The 16,762-nt window shown below is 43.5% G+C and overlaps 1 protein-coding gene and 1 long non-coding RNA gene across 5 annotated transcripts in view; one reads left to right on the top strand and one right to left on the bottom strand.

Annotated features, from left to right (window-relative positions):
• LOC141415401 (uncharacterized) overlaps positions 1–16,762 on the top strand; it is a 142,825-nt gene that overhangs the window by 88,496 nt on the left and 37,567 nt on the right. The window lies entirely within an intron of this gene.
• LOC109682572 (stimulated by retinoic acid gene 6 protein-like) overlaps positions 1–16,762 on the bottom strand; it is a 108,546-nt gene that overhangs the window by 62,388 nt on the left and 29,396 nt on the right. The window contains exons 10-18 of one of the 2 annotated variants that reach the window (XM_020157881.2): positions 15,208–15,361; positions 9,050–9,125; positions 6,738–6,819; positions 6,532–6,580; positions 5,986–6,103; positions 4,486–4,605; positions 3,065–3,228; positions 2,207–2,353; positions 1,262–1,626 (exon numbers count right to left, since the gene is read on the bottom strand). In XM_020157881.2, the coding sequence (XP_020013470.2) occupies positions 1,478–1,626; positions 2,207–2,353; positions 3,065–3,228; positions 4,486–4,605; positions 5,986–6,103; positions 6,532–6,580; positions 6,738–6,819; positions 9,050–9,125; positions 15,208–15,361 (1,059 nt within the window). In that variant the 3' untranslated portion in view covers positions 1,262–1,477. Of the gene's footprint in view, positions 1–1,261; positions 1,627–2,206; positions 2,354–3,064; positions 3,229–4,485; positions 4,606–5,985; positions 6,104–6,531; positions 6,581–6,737; positions 6,820–9,049; positions 9,126–15,207; positions 15,362–16,762 lie in introns of those variants that run through there. The other variant, XM_074051406.1, reaches the window with a different exon arrangement.

Genomic DNA, 16,762 nt, shown 5'->3' on the forward strand with positions numbered 1-16,762 from the left:
AGGGCAAAATCACTCACTTCATCAGCCAGGTCACAGAAGAAGAGACCAGGATCCCACATCTCCTTCAAGAACATGCCCCCAGATGACCTAAGAACCTCCCACTAGGCCCCGCCTTAAAGGTTCCACTTTCTCCCAATATTACCTCCCCGGAGACAAGCCTTTAACCCACAGATCCTTGGGAGACCATAGCAACAACCAAAGTCAAATCTTTTGCCTTTGAAAATTTAGGATAAACCAGACACTAGCTTAAGAGTGTTCCTATAGAACCTATTTTATCCCCAAAATAATTTTGGGTGTTAGGGAGTGTCACACTCTTTTTACAGATAAAGAAAGTAAATGGAGAATGGCAAAGTAACTTGGCCAATGTCACACAGCTATAAGATGGTGTGTGGGGATCCGAGTTTTCTCAGTTTCTAGAAACAGAATGGCAAAACTTGGTTGTGGAGAGCTAGCTAAAGGGAGACATCTCTGGCAAACACACCTAAGCAACAGGACTGAGTTTACACTTGGTACTTAATAATGACAACCAAATTACATCACTCTAGGACTCATGAGATGGTTAGGGATTCTCTTCTGCCATGTTGGTGGGCATGGCACTTGCCTAGGCCCATGAGGGACTTGAAATGGTCAGACTTTACACAGGTCCTGGGCCATCAGAGACCTTCTTCTTCAGCATGAAAAATCTGGGTAAGTGCAGGCCTCTGCACAAACCGAATCAAATCTCCACAAATGTCCAAGCCTCCCAGCTGGCATTTGAGTGTCCTTGGAATGTTCCTAATCAGCTCCCAGCACCTTTAAATGCTACATGACTCACCCTCATCACATATCCTCAGGCTATAGCCTATCATTCCTCACTTGGATGCCTTCCCACACCATCGCTGCTGCTCTGACAGGTGGCTTTCCCTGATGAGCCTACCCTTATCTGAACATCTTCTTTGTCAACAAGACCCAGATCAACTCTGTCCACTCCTTATCCCCTTGGCCATGGGACAGAGAGCTCATTGTGTGCCTGTTTGTCCTCCAGATTAGGGGTCAAGATCATGGATTTCCTTCTCTCCCTCTCACCATAAAGCCTAGAAAGAAGGAAGCAGTGAGTTCGCCACTAGACTGATGGCCACTCTCTGTCCCAGAGGAAAAAATGGTCTCCTGACAAAGTTCTTTCTTGGAGTTAAACTTAGTCCTTCTCAACAGGTAACTCCCCAAGGCTATTTCCCCACCGTGGATAGTGGAAGTCATTAATGGGCAAGTTTGTTCAACAGACTTTGCTTTAGTTTTTTTATCTTTTTTTTTTTTTTTTTTTGCCAAGGAAGTGAAATAGTCCTAAGACTTTGACTCTTGGACCAGGTAGCCATCTTACGAGTGACCAATGCCGTTCTTCCATGTGTGTGAACAGTGCCTAGAACAGCTGTTGGTTAGATGGAGACTTCTCTTGGGAGATGGTCTAGCCTGGCCTTGGAGCAGATGTTGGTGGCCAGAGTCAGCAATCTGAGCATGTCAGCGGAATTTGGGTGAACTCACGGGAACCGTGCCCTGATTTTGATTTTCTGAGCAAGACAAGTCTGGGGTTGTTGATGAGGGTCTGCAGCAGGAGCCACCTGGTTCTAGACTTAGCTGAGATGCGGGGTCCTAGGGTAGAATCACAGCAGACAGGCCAGTGGGTTGGGTGATGACCGGAGATTGGGTGATGACTCTCAAAGGCTTTTGGAAGAGTGGTTAGAATGTGTGAGAAGGGCTGGATCGGGACTATTGTGGACCTGACGGAGATGGAGGGATGTGAGTTGTTCCACAGACCTGAGTATCTGCAGTGCTGGGAATAGCAGTGAACACATCTGAGCTCTGAAGTGGCAAGAGAGCTTCAGCATGCCGGTGGTAAGAAACAGTGCAGAATAATAAAAACTGAGCTCCATTTTGGAGGGCATCTGGTGTGTAGCCTGGAATAGGGGTTGGAATCCCAAACAAATGAGGTATGAAAGACTCCACTAGCAATAACAAGGGGAAGGCCGGTTAGCAGGACAAGGCCACAAAGCTCGGCTCACTGGGAGCTAAGCCTCTTGAGCTCCCTGATTGAAGGGCACCCTGGACATGGAGTTCAGAGAAAGAGGGGCAGGAAAGGAGGGAGCTGGGGCATCTTGGGGATCCCAGGGAGTCTTTGGGTATTCATTTCCTGCTCTCTGAACCCAGTACAGGTTCAAACGGGAGACATTACCTGCTGATTGGTTTAGGCACCAGTATTTGATGGACTTCCGTAGTTTCCTTTCCCTGTGGCCTGTGATCAGGATGTGGCAAAAGCTGACCAGCACAGGGTTGGTGTGATAATGGTCCACATAGAGCATGCCAATCCATGCACTGAACCCTGAAACCCAGAAGCAAGTCAGGCCAAGTAGCATTTCCCAGCATTGCCCAGTTTGTGTTTTTTAATCACATAACTGCCAGTCAGTGGTGGCTGAATCTTTTGCTGGGAATCTAGAAAGTGAGCATAATGAGCTGGAAGGATTCTTAGAGGTCCCATTCTAATCTGTGCATTTTATGGAGAACTTGAAGCCCAAAGGGGCAAGGAGCAGGAATGGCAAAGACCAAGGCTTCAGTGCAGATCAGGAACAGCTAAGGGACTGGGTGATCATGTACTAGAAGCAAAACAAAACTACTTTCACTTCCCCCAAATGGCCTTGATTTTAGAGTATTTCAACCGAACAGAACATTTTCTTAACTAAGTTTCCAAGTGACAAAATTAATAATTCTGAAATGTGTTCTTGTCTCAAGATTTTGAGAGCTGTGCCTGCATAAAGTAAGTTCTAACCTTTCAGAAAAAAACTGACTGCCTCTGACTATCGTCCTTTCTTCCTTGAACCTCTGCTGAATGGACAAGAATTGAACAGCTTGAACTCCTTCCTAACCATTGCCGTGTTTCTATTGCTCAACTTAAGGCCTGTATCAGAGCTTAAGTTCTGAGCATAAGCAAAGGTGTGAACTCTAGGCTTCTGATACCCATCTCCCCAGGCAGCTGCCACACAGGTGTAAGACCAGCCAGCCCCCTGCAGAAGTGGCCAGTGGGACTGGCCCTTACCCATGTCTGCCCCCTCATAGCCACTCTGCATGATGGTCCTGTCGATGCGTGCAATCAGCCAGGAGCCCAGGAGACAGCTGATCAGCAGCCTGGAGAGGCAGGCGCCCAGTCCCAGCAGCACGTTGTAGAAGAACAGGAAGTAGTTGAAGTTGTGGAAGGCTTTTCTGTAAACGGAGGTGGGCCCAAGGCAGTCCCTCAGTAGGGCAAGGCAGCTAGGCCATAGACTCTAAGGCTTCCAGATCTGGTGTCAAGCACTGCGACTCCATCTCCTGTGTGTGACCCTGTGCTGTCCTGCAGGCAGAACCCAGTGTCCACTGCACAGCACTGGAGGAAGGACTGGTTTTGGGATGGTGGGGAGGGTGCTAAGCACAGTGAAATGGCACTGTGGAGACTGTATGTATTTCCAGTGACCACTGGGGTTCAGGCTTCCTGTATGACAAGAAATCTCAGGGCTATGGCTGGTTCAGTGGCTGTAGCAGTATGGGGAGTGTGGCAACTCACTCTCTGTTGCAATAAGGACCTGCATCTACCATAGATGTCCCAGGCCTCCAGGGTAAACTTCCCAAAGGACCAACTGGTTTCTATTGCCCAAACTTTGCATCCTGAGTGTCAGGGCTTCCACTGAGAGGGACCTTTCTGGTCTTGTCACTTTGTGTGCCCTTCCTCTCCTCACTGTCTAAGGCCATTGTACGGTAACCATTTTGAATTTTTACTCTACTCTTAACACATCCTGCCAGTTTCCAAGCTTCCTGCTTTCGTTCACACTGTGGCAGCTGCCAGCCATGACCTCTACTCCTCTCTACCTGTAGAAATTCCACCAGCACATGTTCACTTCAACTCAATCATCACATCTATGGAGGAATTTCCCATCCCTGCCACTCCTTTTGCTTCCCTACCTCCCCTGCCTCTCTTCCTCCTCTGCCACTTCCCCTCCTTCATTCTGTTTTCCTTGGAATCCTTGTACACCCTCTGGAGCCCACTGTCCTTGTTTTCTATGTGCCCATCTGCTCTGGTGGGCTGTGATCGTGTCACAGGCAGGTGATGTGGTGATTATCTGTTTATCCTCAGTGTCCAGGTTTCCTCTATCAATGAAGGAGTTAGACAGGATTAGCTTGTGCTGGGCACAGTTGTTCTAAGTCCACATTTTTATATGTTTCTTCCTTAAGACACCTCTTTCAGGCATAGAAAATGATTTATAAGTGGAGAAACTGAGGTTCACAGTTATTTTGTAAGGTCACACATGTCACAGGGCTCATAAAGGGTGAGCCAGTCTTGGGTCCCAGGCAGTCTGGCTCCAGTGCCCGCCCCTGTGAACTGCACCACGGGTTCTCATGACCTGTAGGTCCCTCCCCAGAATCTGCCGAAGGTGAGGGGTAAGGATGGAGAGTTGGCAATTCCCCCATCCCCTCCTCCACCCTCACCTGTTGTTGAGGGCTAAGGGCTTCTGCTTGTCAGCTGTGTCCAGTTTGGGCTGCAGGAAGAAGCTGGCAGCAATCCACCCCTGAAGGATCATGAGGCCCACGACGATGAATAGGGTAAGGCTGAAACACAGGGCAGGACCATCCTGAGGTGGCCTGTTGTACCCTTCAAGGCTTTTCTCTGATACCCAGTGATAGAGAGGAGAGAGATGCTGACCACCCAGCAGAGCAATAGGGAGTGCCAGCTCTGTGCTTTAAGTTCACAAAGCATTCCCATGCCCACTGTGTGGATGGGCAAACTGAGGCTCATGAAGGGGAGGAAACTTGCCAAAGACCACATGGTCAGGTCTTCTAGCTCTAGATCACTACCTCTGGCTCCCAGGAGTGGTGTCTGGGTGAGTGGTGTTACAGGCTGAGAATGAGTAAAGGGGTGGCACTTCTCAGGGTGTGCCTGAGAGGGCCACTGGGACAGGCTCCACCCCAGCCCCACAGGTGGCTCTAGACAAGAGCCAAGGAGCTCACAGCAGGGAGGTCTGTGCATAGCACCACATGCTGTGTTGACCCCCCTGAGTGGCAGTGTGGATGGTGGTTAAAAGGCTCTGGCTTCACACAAGGGTGAGGATAGGTAAGACATCCAAAAAACTAGATGACATTTTTGTTGCCCTCAATGCAGAGAAACTAATGCAGAGGCCAATAGGAGAAGGTGACCAGGAACTAGAGAAAAGGTTAGATCAAAAAGAATTAACCTAGAAGGTAACACACATGCATAGGAAATTAATGTGAGTCAACTCCCTGTCTAGCTATCCTTATCTCAACTAGCAAAAACCCTTGGTCCTTCCTATTATTGCTTATACTCTCTCTTCAACAAAATTAGAGATAAGGGCAAAATAGTTTCTGGTAGTGAGGGGGTGGGGGGAAGGGAGGGGGTGGGGAGAAGGGGGGAGAAATGACCTAAACATTGTGTGCACATATGAATAAAAGAAAAAAATTAAAAAAAAAAAAAAGAAGAAGAAGAAGAAGAAAAAAGGCTCTGGCTTTGGATTTCCTGGCTCCAAATGCTACATCTCCCTTCTTGCCACAGGGCCTGGCCTCCCAGTGTCTCTGTTTCCTGGTCTGCACATAAGCACCATGCTCAGAGGCCTGTCTGAGAAAGATGCATAAATGCTCAGTGATGCCAGCATTCACTTTATCTTCCAGAGAGGTAAACTGAGGCTTGGGAAAGGAAGTAATTTACCCCCAATCACACAGCAGATCCACAAGTTTAGCCAGGATTCCCTGCCTTCCTCCTTTATGTTGTCCCACCTGTCACTTGACCTCCCTAAAACTTGATTTTCCCAGCTGAAAGTGGGACACACACAATTATGACGGTCCCCTGTAATGGGAGGAGGGGAAGCCTTTGGTAAACTGCAAGGTTCTTCTCCCTGTGAGTTGCTGTTATGGCCCATTAACCCAAGGGTGGGTTCCCAAGACCTGGCAAGGACAGGATGCCCGCTCAGCACTTACATCCCAAGGCCCAGCCCTTGGAGCATCTCGAGGCCCTGGCCGTGGATGATGGGCAACACCAGGCTATACATGATCGTCATGCCACACAGGCTCTGTACCACATGGATGATGAGGTAGCCTGGGGAGTGAGGGAGCAGGGTCACTCAGGCCCTCCATGACCCCCCCTGCCCCTCTCCACAGTCCACCTTATGTCCTCCTCTACCAGAGGCCCTAGTTTGCCGACAATGTTCCTTCTGCCTGGCATGGCATTCCCTGTCTTCCTGCCATCTCACCAGGTATGGTTCAAATGCCAACTCCCCTAGAAAGCCCGAGCCCTGTGCTGGGTGTGGATAGTCACTTTGTCCTTTGATCACCACTACACGTAGCACATGCAGCCCATCAGTTCAGGAGAGGTGGAGGTTGTTGCACTGAGTGTGTGTTTCTCAGCCATCCTGCAGGTCCCTCAAGTGCCTTCCACTCACCTCTGTCTCCCTTCCCCACAGCCAGGGCCCCACAGGTGCCCAAGGAACATGTATTGTGTTGAGTGAGTCATGGGACAGCACTTACCCCACAGAATATAGGCTATTTGCCAGCCAGAGTACCTTGCAATGGCCACCTGAGATTGAAAGGAAAACAAGGGCCTCAGCGCAGGAGGAACGCCTCCTTCCCTCCGAGCCTGTGCCTAGCACCCCTGTCTCACTTGAGGGTCAGCCACAACCCAAAGAGGCAGATTAGGTTCGTGGCTTAGTCTCAGAACAGAGCCCACGACTTACCACACTCTCTGACGAAGAAGGGTTATGGAACTTTGCAGGGAGAAATTGTTTGTTTCCTGCCCACAGCCTCTTCATGTGCTTTCTGGAGAAAAAAGTGGGAAATGAAGTTACATTCATACTCATAAGTATGGCTCTTTCTGCACAATCAGAGCCCAAAAGACACAAACAGAAAGGCCTGAGAAAGCCACTAACAAAAGGCTGGTGAGAGGCAGCTGAGACACTGCTGTGTTGACTACAGCCCCTGGTATAGTTCTGATTTGCCTTCAGAATCCTAAAAGTTAATCTACATCTTAAAAATTATATATATTGACTGAGTTATAATGGTGACTGAGATGAGATTGTATGTGCTTTTATTTTCTTCACTTTGCTTGCTATGTTTTCTCCTTCAGCTATGATGAGCATGCATCATTTAGTTAATAAGACTTAAAAACAGTTAAAACAGAAAACCAATTTTGTTGATAGCCTAACCCTATAAAAACATAAAGGGAAATAAAAAAAGGGGTAGCAAGCCCTCACAATGCCCCACCACCGCCCCTGCACAACATCACCACTTCCTTTCCCGTGGCCTAGCCCAATCCTTGGCCCTGAAGGTCAGGTGGACATGGACGTGCCTAGTCCACAGTCCTGCCAAGGCGGCACTTTATTTACTCAGCATTCAATCTCCAGCATTTTTCCAGGCTCTTCACATTTTTCATGACCACTAAATTAGAAATTCTTAGAATGAAATAAAGAATGTCAATCTCTCATTAATAATTTTTACATTCATTACATTTTGAAATGAGAATCTTCAGGACATATTGGGCTAGAATATAATTATTTTACTTTTTTACTAGAAGTTTCCAAATTGCACATGGCCTTCATTATGTTTGGCAGCACGGGAGTTGAGTGTGCTAACACACACACATACACACACACACACACGTTTCATTGTGCATAGGGAATTTCTGGAAGGACACAGAAAACAGTTAATAGTAGGTAGTTTGAGGGAACAAATTAGGGATTCAATTGGGAGGAAGACTTACTTTACACTAAATATTCTTTAATATTTTTTAAAGCCTGTATTTATGTTAGAATAATGCTGAGAGAAACGAAAATGGTGCAATGCTAGCGCCCTGCAGTTTGGAGGGCTTTTTCTTCCCAAATATCCTCTGCCCCATAGTCCTGATAAGAAGGAAGGGCAGGAATCATCACTCCTGGGTAACAGGTGGGGAGCAGGGTCAGCCTGGCTAGGAATACAGGCCTCCTCTCCCCAGATGCCTTCTCCTTCTTCCTTCTCAGCCACCCTCCTCCTCATCCATCAGTCTCCTCTGCAGAGTGGTTATCCTTGGTTGTGCTCAAGTGCCTCACTGATTAACTCCCAACCAGACAGACTGATGAAGGAAGAAACAAGACACATGTCCACATCAGGAAAGGAGGGAGCAGTAGTGTGCAGGCATCTGTGGGGTCCAGGGAAAAGAAAGCAGAGAGAGAGGAAGGGAGGTAGGACTGGTAGAGGTAGGACGGGCTTCTCATGCTAGGAGAGTCTTGTAAGTGGAGAGTCTTGTGAGTACCATCTGAAAACAAACCCATCCTTTGGGCAGGCAGATGGGGAGGAAGCAAAGGCAGTATGCTCTTGAGGACTGAAAATTGGCCCTGGTGTTCCTGTGAGTGAGTGAGTGAGTGAGTGAGTGAGTGAGTGAATATCTGGGGGGAGAGGGTTGAGAGAGAGTGAAAGGAACAACAGGTACCAAAACACATCTGCATGCAATGCTCACTACATATTTAAGGCCACCCCCTCTCCTTACACTGCTGTTCTTGACATTGATATTCCTTGTCCTCTTGACCCTACTTCCACTGATGTCACCTTGAGCCAGATTAATCTGCTGGGAGCCCAGAGTTAGTAGCCCTGAATATCAGAGCAGGTCTGACCCCTAAAAGAGATATACAAGAAATAGCAGGGTCTGTGGGGGTCAAAAGGACTTGATTGTCTATTGATTGCTTAGGTATGTTATTTAATTTCATTGAGTCTCAGCTTTCCTAACTGTAAAGATGAAGATGAAAGTAGTTACTCCTCAGAGTTGGGAGTAAATTCATCTCAGCTGAAATTCAGATGAGGATTCTAGGTATAATGCTATTTAATCATAGAAGTTCAAATAATAGATGTGTTTTTTAATTTCTTTTTTCCTTCCCCAAAATATGTGGCTATCTCTGCACCTCATATTCACTTCCTTGCCAATATTGAGCACTGCAAGTACTGCTAGGAAATTCCAGGAAAAGTCTACCATATGCATTTCGGGCAAAAGTCACACACATGACTCCCAGAGTTGCTTTACCTGTAACAGGCCAAAATGTGGAACAGATAGCTCACACATGTGAGGGAGGCAGGCAAAATGGTCACCACCCAGACTCCTGAAATGTGAAAAATATTATAAGAGGCTTTAAAAACTAAACCTGAAATGGTATTTTCAAAATGCAGTTCCTGTATAAAAAAGATCTAGGTACCCGGCCCAGCTTTTTTGTTGAGATGGGGTCTTGCTATTGCTAACTTTTTGCCCTGGCTGGCCTTGAACTATAATCCTCCCAAGTAGCTGGGATTAGAGAAATGAGCCTCCACACCCAGCCCTTAATAGCTGACTTCTAATTGCCACTTTTTGGGGGGAAGTGCTGTTGGTTACACAGCAATCAGGTACAAACATAACCAGGATCAAGAGGTCTTGGCTAGTCACCCATCCACCCTTCAGCAAGTTTAGAATCTAATTTACTTTCAGAGAGATTCTATGTGTCTGTGACGGAGGATGTAAAAACAGGAAGGGAAGGAGACTTGTTGGTTTAAAATCTTCTGTAGAAGTGGACTCTAAGTAGGTACAGAAAAAATATCTGACAAAATCCAACATTTCCTTATGATAAAAACACTTGATGAGCTAGGAACTGAAGGGAGTTCCTTCAGCCTGATAAAGGGACTCTCTAAAAGCCCACAGTAAATATTATACTTAATGGTTAATGATTGAAATCTTCTTTCCAACCTAAAGAACAAGAAAAAGCAATGTCTGCTCTTACCAATTCAGTCAACAGTATACTGGAGGTTCTGAACTGTGCAATTAGATAAGAAAAAAGAAAAGAAAATGCACCCACTTTGAAAAGAAACGAAATTATCTACATTCACAAATTACAACATCTTATATATAGGAATTCCCAGGGAATGCACAAAAAAACTATTAGAATTAATAAATGAGTTTAGCAAGATTTTCAGGTTACAAGACCAATATATAAAAAAGAAATAATGAATTTGACACTGAAGAAAACTATTACAATTATAATAGTATCAAAAAGCATAAAATACTTAAGAATAAACTTAGCAAAAGAATGCACAACTTGTACAAATAATTTTAAAAGAAATTAAAGAAGACATAATTAATGAAAGGACATCTCATGTTCACATATAGTATATTCATGGCAATACTCCTGAAATTGATCTATAGGTTCAACTCGATCTCTATCAATACTCCAGTGCCACTGTGCATTAATTGACAAGCTAATACTAAAATTCATATAAACAATGAAGGGACTCAGACTAGGCAATATAATCCCCCCCAAAAAAGAATAAAATTGCAAGACTCACAGTTCCTGAGTTCCAACTTACTACTAAGCCACAGTAATGGGGTGTGAAGACAGTGAAATGGATCAATGGAACAGAACTGAGAGTGCAAAATTGGCTCTCATAGTTATGGTCAATCTATTATCAACACAGATGATGAGACAACTCATTGGAGAAAGACTAGGTTTTAAATAAAAGGTGTTGGAACAACTGGATATTCACATACAAGAAACGAAGCTAGAGCAGTACCTCCTGCTATACAAAGTAGAACTCAAAATGGATCAAAGGCCTAAATGTAAGAGCTAAAACTATAAAAGTCTGAGATGCAAATAAGAGATTAAAGCTATGTGACTTTGGATTAGGCAACGGTTTCTTAGACATAATACCCAGAGTACAAGTGATATAAGAAAAAAATGATATGTTAGCTTCAAAATTAGAAACATTTAGCTGACATGGTAACACATGCCTGTATTCCCAGCACTCTGGAAGCTGAGGTGAGGCTGAGGTAGTAGGATCCTAGCTTAGGTCTGGCCTGGGCTGAACAGTGAACTGCAGGCCAGATTCAGCTAGATAGCAAGACCCTGTGTTAAATAATCAAAGGCTGAAAAAAAAAATCAAAGGCTGGAAATGTAGTGCAGTGGTAGAGTGCTCGCCTAGCATCTGCAAGGCTCTGAGTTTGATTCTCAACACTGCAAAAACAACTAAATAAAGAAAGATTATCATTATCATCTTCCATTTCACAGAATGGAAGCCAACATTAACAAACTTTATAAAGGATTTGTATATAGACTCTATGAAAATGCTTATAGCACAATGATAAATGGACAAAGAACCCAATGTAAAAATGGTTAAAGAATCTGAATAGATATTTCTCAGAAGAATGTCCACAAACAGCCAGAAAGTGCATATATGGATGTTTAACATCAGTAACCATGAGGGAAATAAAAATTAAACAATGAGATTCTACTTCCTACCTACTAGATGGCTCAAGAAAAAGATGGATAATAACAAGTGTTACTGAGGATGTGTATAAATTGGAATTCCCACATTGATAGTGGGAATATATAATGATATAGTTACTTTAAAAAAATACTTTAGTAATTTCCCCCAAAAGTTAAATACAGAATTACCACATGATCCATTAATTCCACTCCTAGATATATAACCAAGATATATGAAAAACATGTACATGAATATTCATAGTAGCACTACTCACAATAACCAAAATGCTAAAGCATCTCAGATGCCCATCAACTAACAAATGGACAGCTACAGTGTGGTATATCCATACAATGAAATAGTAATAGACAATAAAAAGAAAATAAAATGTATAAAAATAATTTTTAAAAGTCTAGATACATGCTATGACATGGGTCAACCCTGTAAACATTATACTATATGAAAAAAGGCAGTCACAAAAGATGACATATGGCATAATTCCATTTATATATGTCCAGAATATGCAAATCTGTGGAGACAGAAAATAGATTAGTGAATGTCCAGGACAAGAGAGGGTTGGAGGGAATGGGGAGTAGGACAGCAAACGGGTCATGATTCCTTTTGGGGGTGATGCAAATGTCCTAAATTTCACCACAGTGATGGTTGCAAACATGGAGAATAAAAACTACTGCTGTGCACTTAAGCTGATGAATTGTATGCTATGTGACATATCTCCACAAAGCTATTTTTAAAAAAGCAAATGAAAGCTGATTTCCTTTTCCTTCAAGTTCCAAATGTGTCCCTGTGCCCAGATCACTGAGACTAGACAATTGCTATGACCCAAATCTAAACAACTCAAAGAATAAGGCAAACATCATAAGTTCCAGCCTAGGGGATGTAAGGGAAGAAGATGTTTCTGGAAGGGAGGGAAGAGGAGTCTTGTCGACAGGAAGAGTGAGTTCAGACTTGCTCTAGCCATCAGCACAAATGGGACTTCACACCTTTAATTTAAACGCTTCATCCCACCAGATGAAGGTAAGGTGTATTAGCTAACAGCCTCTCGGGGCAACAGGGTAGTATTTTAAAGCTGGAAGTGACCAGGATACAGGGAAAAAATTATGTTGCTTCTTGAAATATGTATACATGTGATAGTTTAAAAACATGGATACTATGGTGACGTATCTATTATTGTGTACCCAGACCAAGAAACTGAGGTTCGCTTTGAAACAAGCCCAGAGCTGGGTGCTCATAGCTATGCTTATAATCCTTGCTTCTTAGGAGGTGGAGATCAGGAGGATCGTGGTTTGAGGCCAGCCCAGGCAAAAAGTTGGGAGACCCCCATCTTAACCAATAACTTGACACAGTGGTGCACACCTGTCATCCCAGCTATTCAGAAAGCTGAGATCAGGGGAATCTTTGTCCAGCACAAAGTTCACGAGACCCTGTTTCAATACAAAAAGCTGGTGGCATGCATTTGTCATTCCAGCTACTGTGGGAAGCATAAATAGGAGGACTGCAGTCCAGATAGATCAGCCTGGACAAAAAGAGAGACCCTATCTCCAAAATAACCATAGCAAAAAGGGCTGGGAGCATAGCTCAAAGGGTACAGTACCTCTCTAGCAAGTGCAAAGTCCTGGGTTCAAACCCCAGTACGCCCTCCCTCCCCCAAAACAGAGCCCAGAACAAGGAGAGAAGTGGAGAGGTTCACAAATAGGACTTAGAATGGTGTCACTGAAATTAGAATAGCATTACTCTCTGAAGGTTAAGCTCAGGGGCTCATCATACTGAACACAAATCTGCACTAAAGATGAGTGAAATTTTCAAGAGCCACAGTAAAGCATGGCGGTACGGAAGAAGCTATGTCTGTCTCAGTGTTCATTTAAAAAGTAAGGTTCTGTGACACATATAATGTAAGAGAACAATTTGTATCAAAGCTGGTCCCCTGTGGTGTTGACACACCTCCCAGCTCATGAATCTTCAGGGAAAAATTTCCCTTCAACATCTGTTGAATGACTTAAGGAACAATTAATGCTTCAGAGCCATAAAAGCTTTTGGAAATCATTTAGTCCTGCTACCCCCAACTCCATTTTACAGATCAAAAAACCAAGGCCAAGAGATGGGTTCCTAATTGTCCTGTGACACAGTGCAAGTCTATCCTGATATTTTGTTCAGGGTCCCTTCTCATCTGGGGATAGTGGACAACTTTTCCCTTCACAGACAATGGACATATCATTAGGGTATCATTTTCCAGTAAAGCTTCCCTTAGAAGATGAGGTGACTTTCCTGTTGCCCATAAAAAGGGGCAAAGGACCTGAAGAGACATTTTTCAAAGGGAGACACACAAATGGCTAACAGATATAGGAAAAAATGTTAATCACTGATAATCAGGGAGATGAAAATTAAGCTAATATTGGTTTTATCACCTCACACCAGTTAGAACAGATGTTATCAAAAAGACAAATGATAACTGCCAGCCAAGATATGGAGAAAAGGGAACCCTTGCACCCTGGTACAGCCTTTATGGAAAACAGTATGAGGTTCCTTTAAAAAAATAAACATAGAACTACTGTATGATCCAGCAGTCCCACTACTGGATGTATAGCTGAAGGAAATGAGATCAGTATGTTGAAGAGACATCTGTACTCTCATGTTCATTGCAGCACTATTCACAACAGTCAAGAAATGCAAACAACCTAAGTGTCCATCAGCTGATGAATGACTAAAGAAAATGAATGTTTACATAATAGAATACTATCAGCCATCAAGAGAAGAAAATTCTGTCATTTGCAACAACATGGATGAACCTGGAGGACATGTGCTAAGTAAAATAAACCAACTACAGAGCTGAGTGTGGTGACTCACACCTTTAATCATGGTACTCAGGAGCATGAGGCAGGAAGATCTCAAGTTCAAGGTCAATCTGAGCTACATAGCTAGACCCTGTATTAAAATTTCTAAAAATTTAAAAATAATAAAGAAAGAAAGTGGTACAGAAAGATAATACATGTCTGGTCTGGATATGAAATGTGTTAAAGGTTTGGTCCCCAATTCACAAGTGGAGCTTTTGGGAAGTGATTGGATCATGAGGGCACTAATTTCATAATGGGTTAATCCAGTTCAATCATAGCTCAATGAATTATCAGGAGATGAAACCTAGTTGGAGAAAGTAGGTCATTGGGGCGTGCCTTTGAAGAGTATATCCTGTCCCTGGACCCTTCTTCTATCTCTCTGCCTTCTGACTGTCATAAGGTGAGCAGCTTTGCTCCACCATACGCTCTCCACCATGATGTTTGGCCTCACCTCAGGCCCGAAGTAATGGTCAAGTGACCATGGACTGAATGAAACTTCTGAAACTCTGAACCAAAATAAATCTTTCCTTCTGTAAGTTGATTTTCTCAGGTATTTGGCAGAGTGACAGAAAACTTATTAACTCACCTGTGGAATCTAAAAACACTGAAGTCATAGAAGAAGATTAGAATGGTGATTACCAGGGATGGGCAATGGTGGAGGGGAGGGCTCAGGGAGATGCCAGTCAGAGGATGCAAAATTTCAGTTAGACAAGAGAAATAAGTTCATGAACTCTAATAGCTTTAAAAGTGACTTTCAGGTAAGATATAAACTTTTTATATCATCTTAAAGAAAGTAAAGGCTTGGTGATTAATTATTTTTCAAGGAGAAAAAAGTATTATTTTAATTCTTCCTACTGACAGGGGAATAAAAAGGCTGTTTAAGATGAGAAAATTCTCCAGGCATGTTTAGCAGTAGTTTTAAACAAAATGATTCTTGTTCAGACCCCTTTGTCCTTCTGGTCAACCCAGAAAGGTACAAATCAACTCTAACATATTTTTATCTAGGACCAGGCATCTCAGCCAGATAATTTCAAAACTAGCAGCACGTGTGCACCTGCCACTAGTTTCCCACACAAGTGGATGGAACATTGGTAGGAGATGTTTTTACCTTTGGTGACAGTAATCAGTTCTTTCACTTGTAGGATGACTGGGGTCAGAGTCTCTGTCTCGTTCATATAGGTGAGGTAGCTTTCCAACTTGCCTTCAAACACATCCAGCTTGTCTCTCACGTACACGTACATGCAGAACTCAATGATGATGAACTGGGGACACAAAGCAATGATTTTGGGGTCTTGCCTGGGTCTGGCTTAGCATGGATCTTTTTTTTTGGTCTCAAGGCCAAGCTCTTCCAGGCAGTTAAAACTCTTCTGAAAATGACTAGCATTCTTGAAAGAACTTATACTATGTTCTTCATCCAAAGGGACTCAAAGAACTCTTTAAACATTAATAGACTCAGAGTGAGGAAAGGAAGTGACCTTGGGGACAACTTCAGCCACATCTCTCATTACTCCCCTTCACTAATCTTGGTAGGAGCCAAACTGGTGATGGTGTTTCTGTACGAATGCCATGCTTGCCACCATCCTAACAGCTCATCATCCGCCATTGCTTCCACAGTTCCTGCTGCCTCCACCAACCAAAGCTTGCTATCACCGAAAGCTGAATTCAAATGCTGTCATCTTCAGGCAGCTTTTCAAACTTTCAGAGCACTTTCAATCTTACCCTTTCTCTCACAGAATGGCAGGTACCTCATATAATGTCTTACTTCCTTCTCTTAGATCAGTAGCTTCTCCCAAGCCAGAACTGCTGAATTAGCTCTCTGCCTTCTTCAGATTTAGCAGTGTTTGACATACAGTCAATGCTCATAAAATACTTAAGAACTGATCTAACTCCAAGTGGGTTACTCACTATTGCAGAGACCTCAATTTGTCTTTAAAAATCCATTCTCCTTCTTGGGTATAAAGCTTAGGCTATGTTTCCTAGCCTCCTTTATGTTAGGTGTGGTCACATGACTAGGTTCTTGCCAATGGAAAATGAGTGGCAGGATCACGTGATATTTCTTCACCTAGTCCATGAAAACCTCCCACAAGCATTTCTCCACACCCCTTCCCTTCTGTTGACTGCATTCAGGTGGCAATGAGGTCCTCAGGAATGGGAAAGGCACATAATGGAAGAACATTGGATTCCTGAATGACTGCATGGAGCAGAGCTGCTTCCCTTACCTGAACACCCCCTTGGCACTGTTGTGTGGGTGGAAAAATACAATGTTAAGTCACTGAAATTTAGAGAGTTGTGGGGTACATCAGCATAGCTTATACACTAATACACTCACTTAAAAATTTAATCACAGGATTGACTTAAATAGGTATCACCCTAGTACACTGAAAATGAGCAAAGACAACTAGGTTTTATCATTTTTATTCCTGCTATTTTTGACTTTGCTTTTGACTCAACCATTTTACCTCAGATAACTGTGACCAAACAAAATGTTTTGATTCTATACTTGATAAAACATTGAAGTCAAAATTATGTCAACATTTAATTTTTTTTGTTGAGAAAGCAAACTAAGATGTTTTCATTCTGATCCATATTTTAGAATATAGTATCATAAACCAATTTTAGCTTATCTACTTTTATTTTTAATTCATTTAAATTATTTCTGTCAG

The sequence above is a fragment of the Castor canadensis genome, chromosome 13 (assembly GCF_047511655.1).
Source record: "Castor canadensis chromosome 13, mCasCan1.hap1v2, whole genome shotgun sequence".
In the NCBI taxonomy this organism is placed as follows: domain Eukaryota; kingdom Metazoa; phylum Chordata; class Mammalia; order Rodentia; family Castoridae; genus Castor; species Castor canadensis.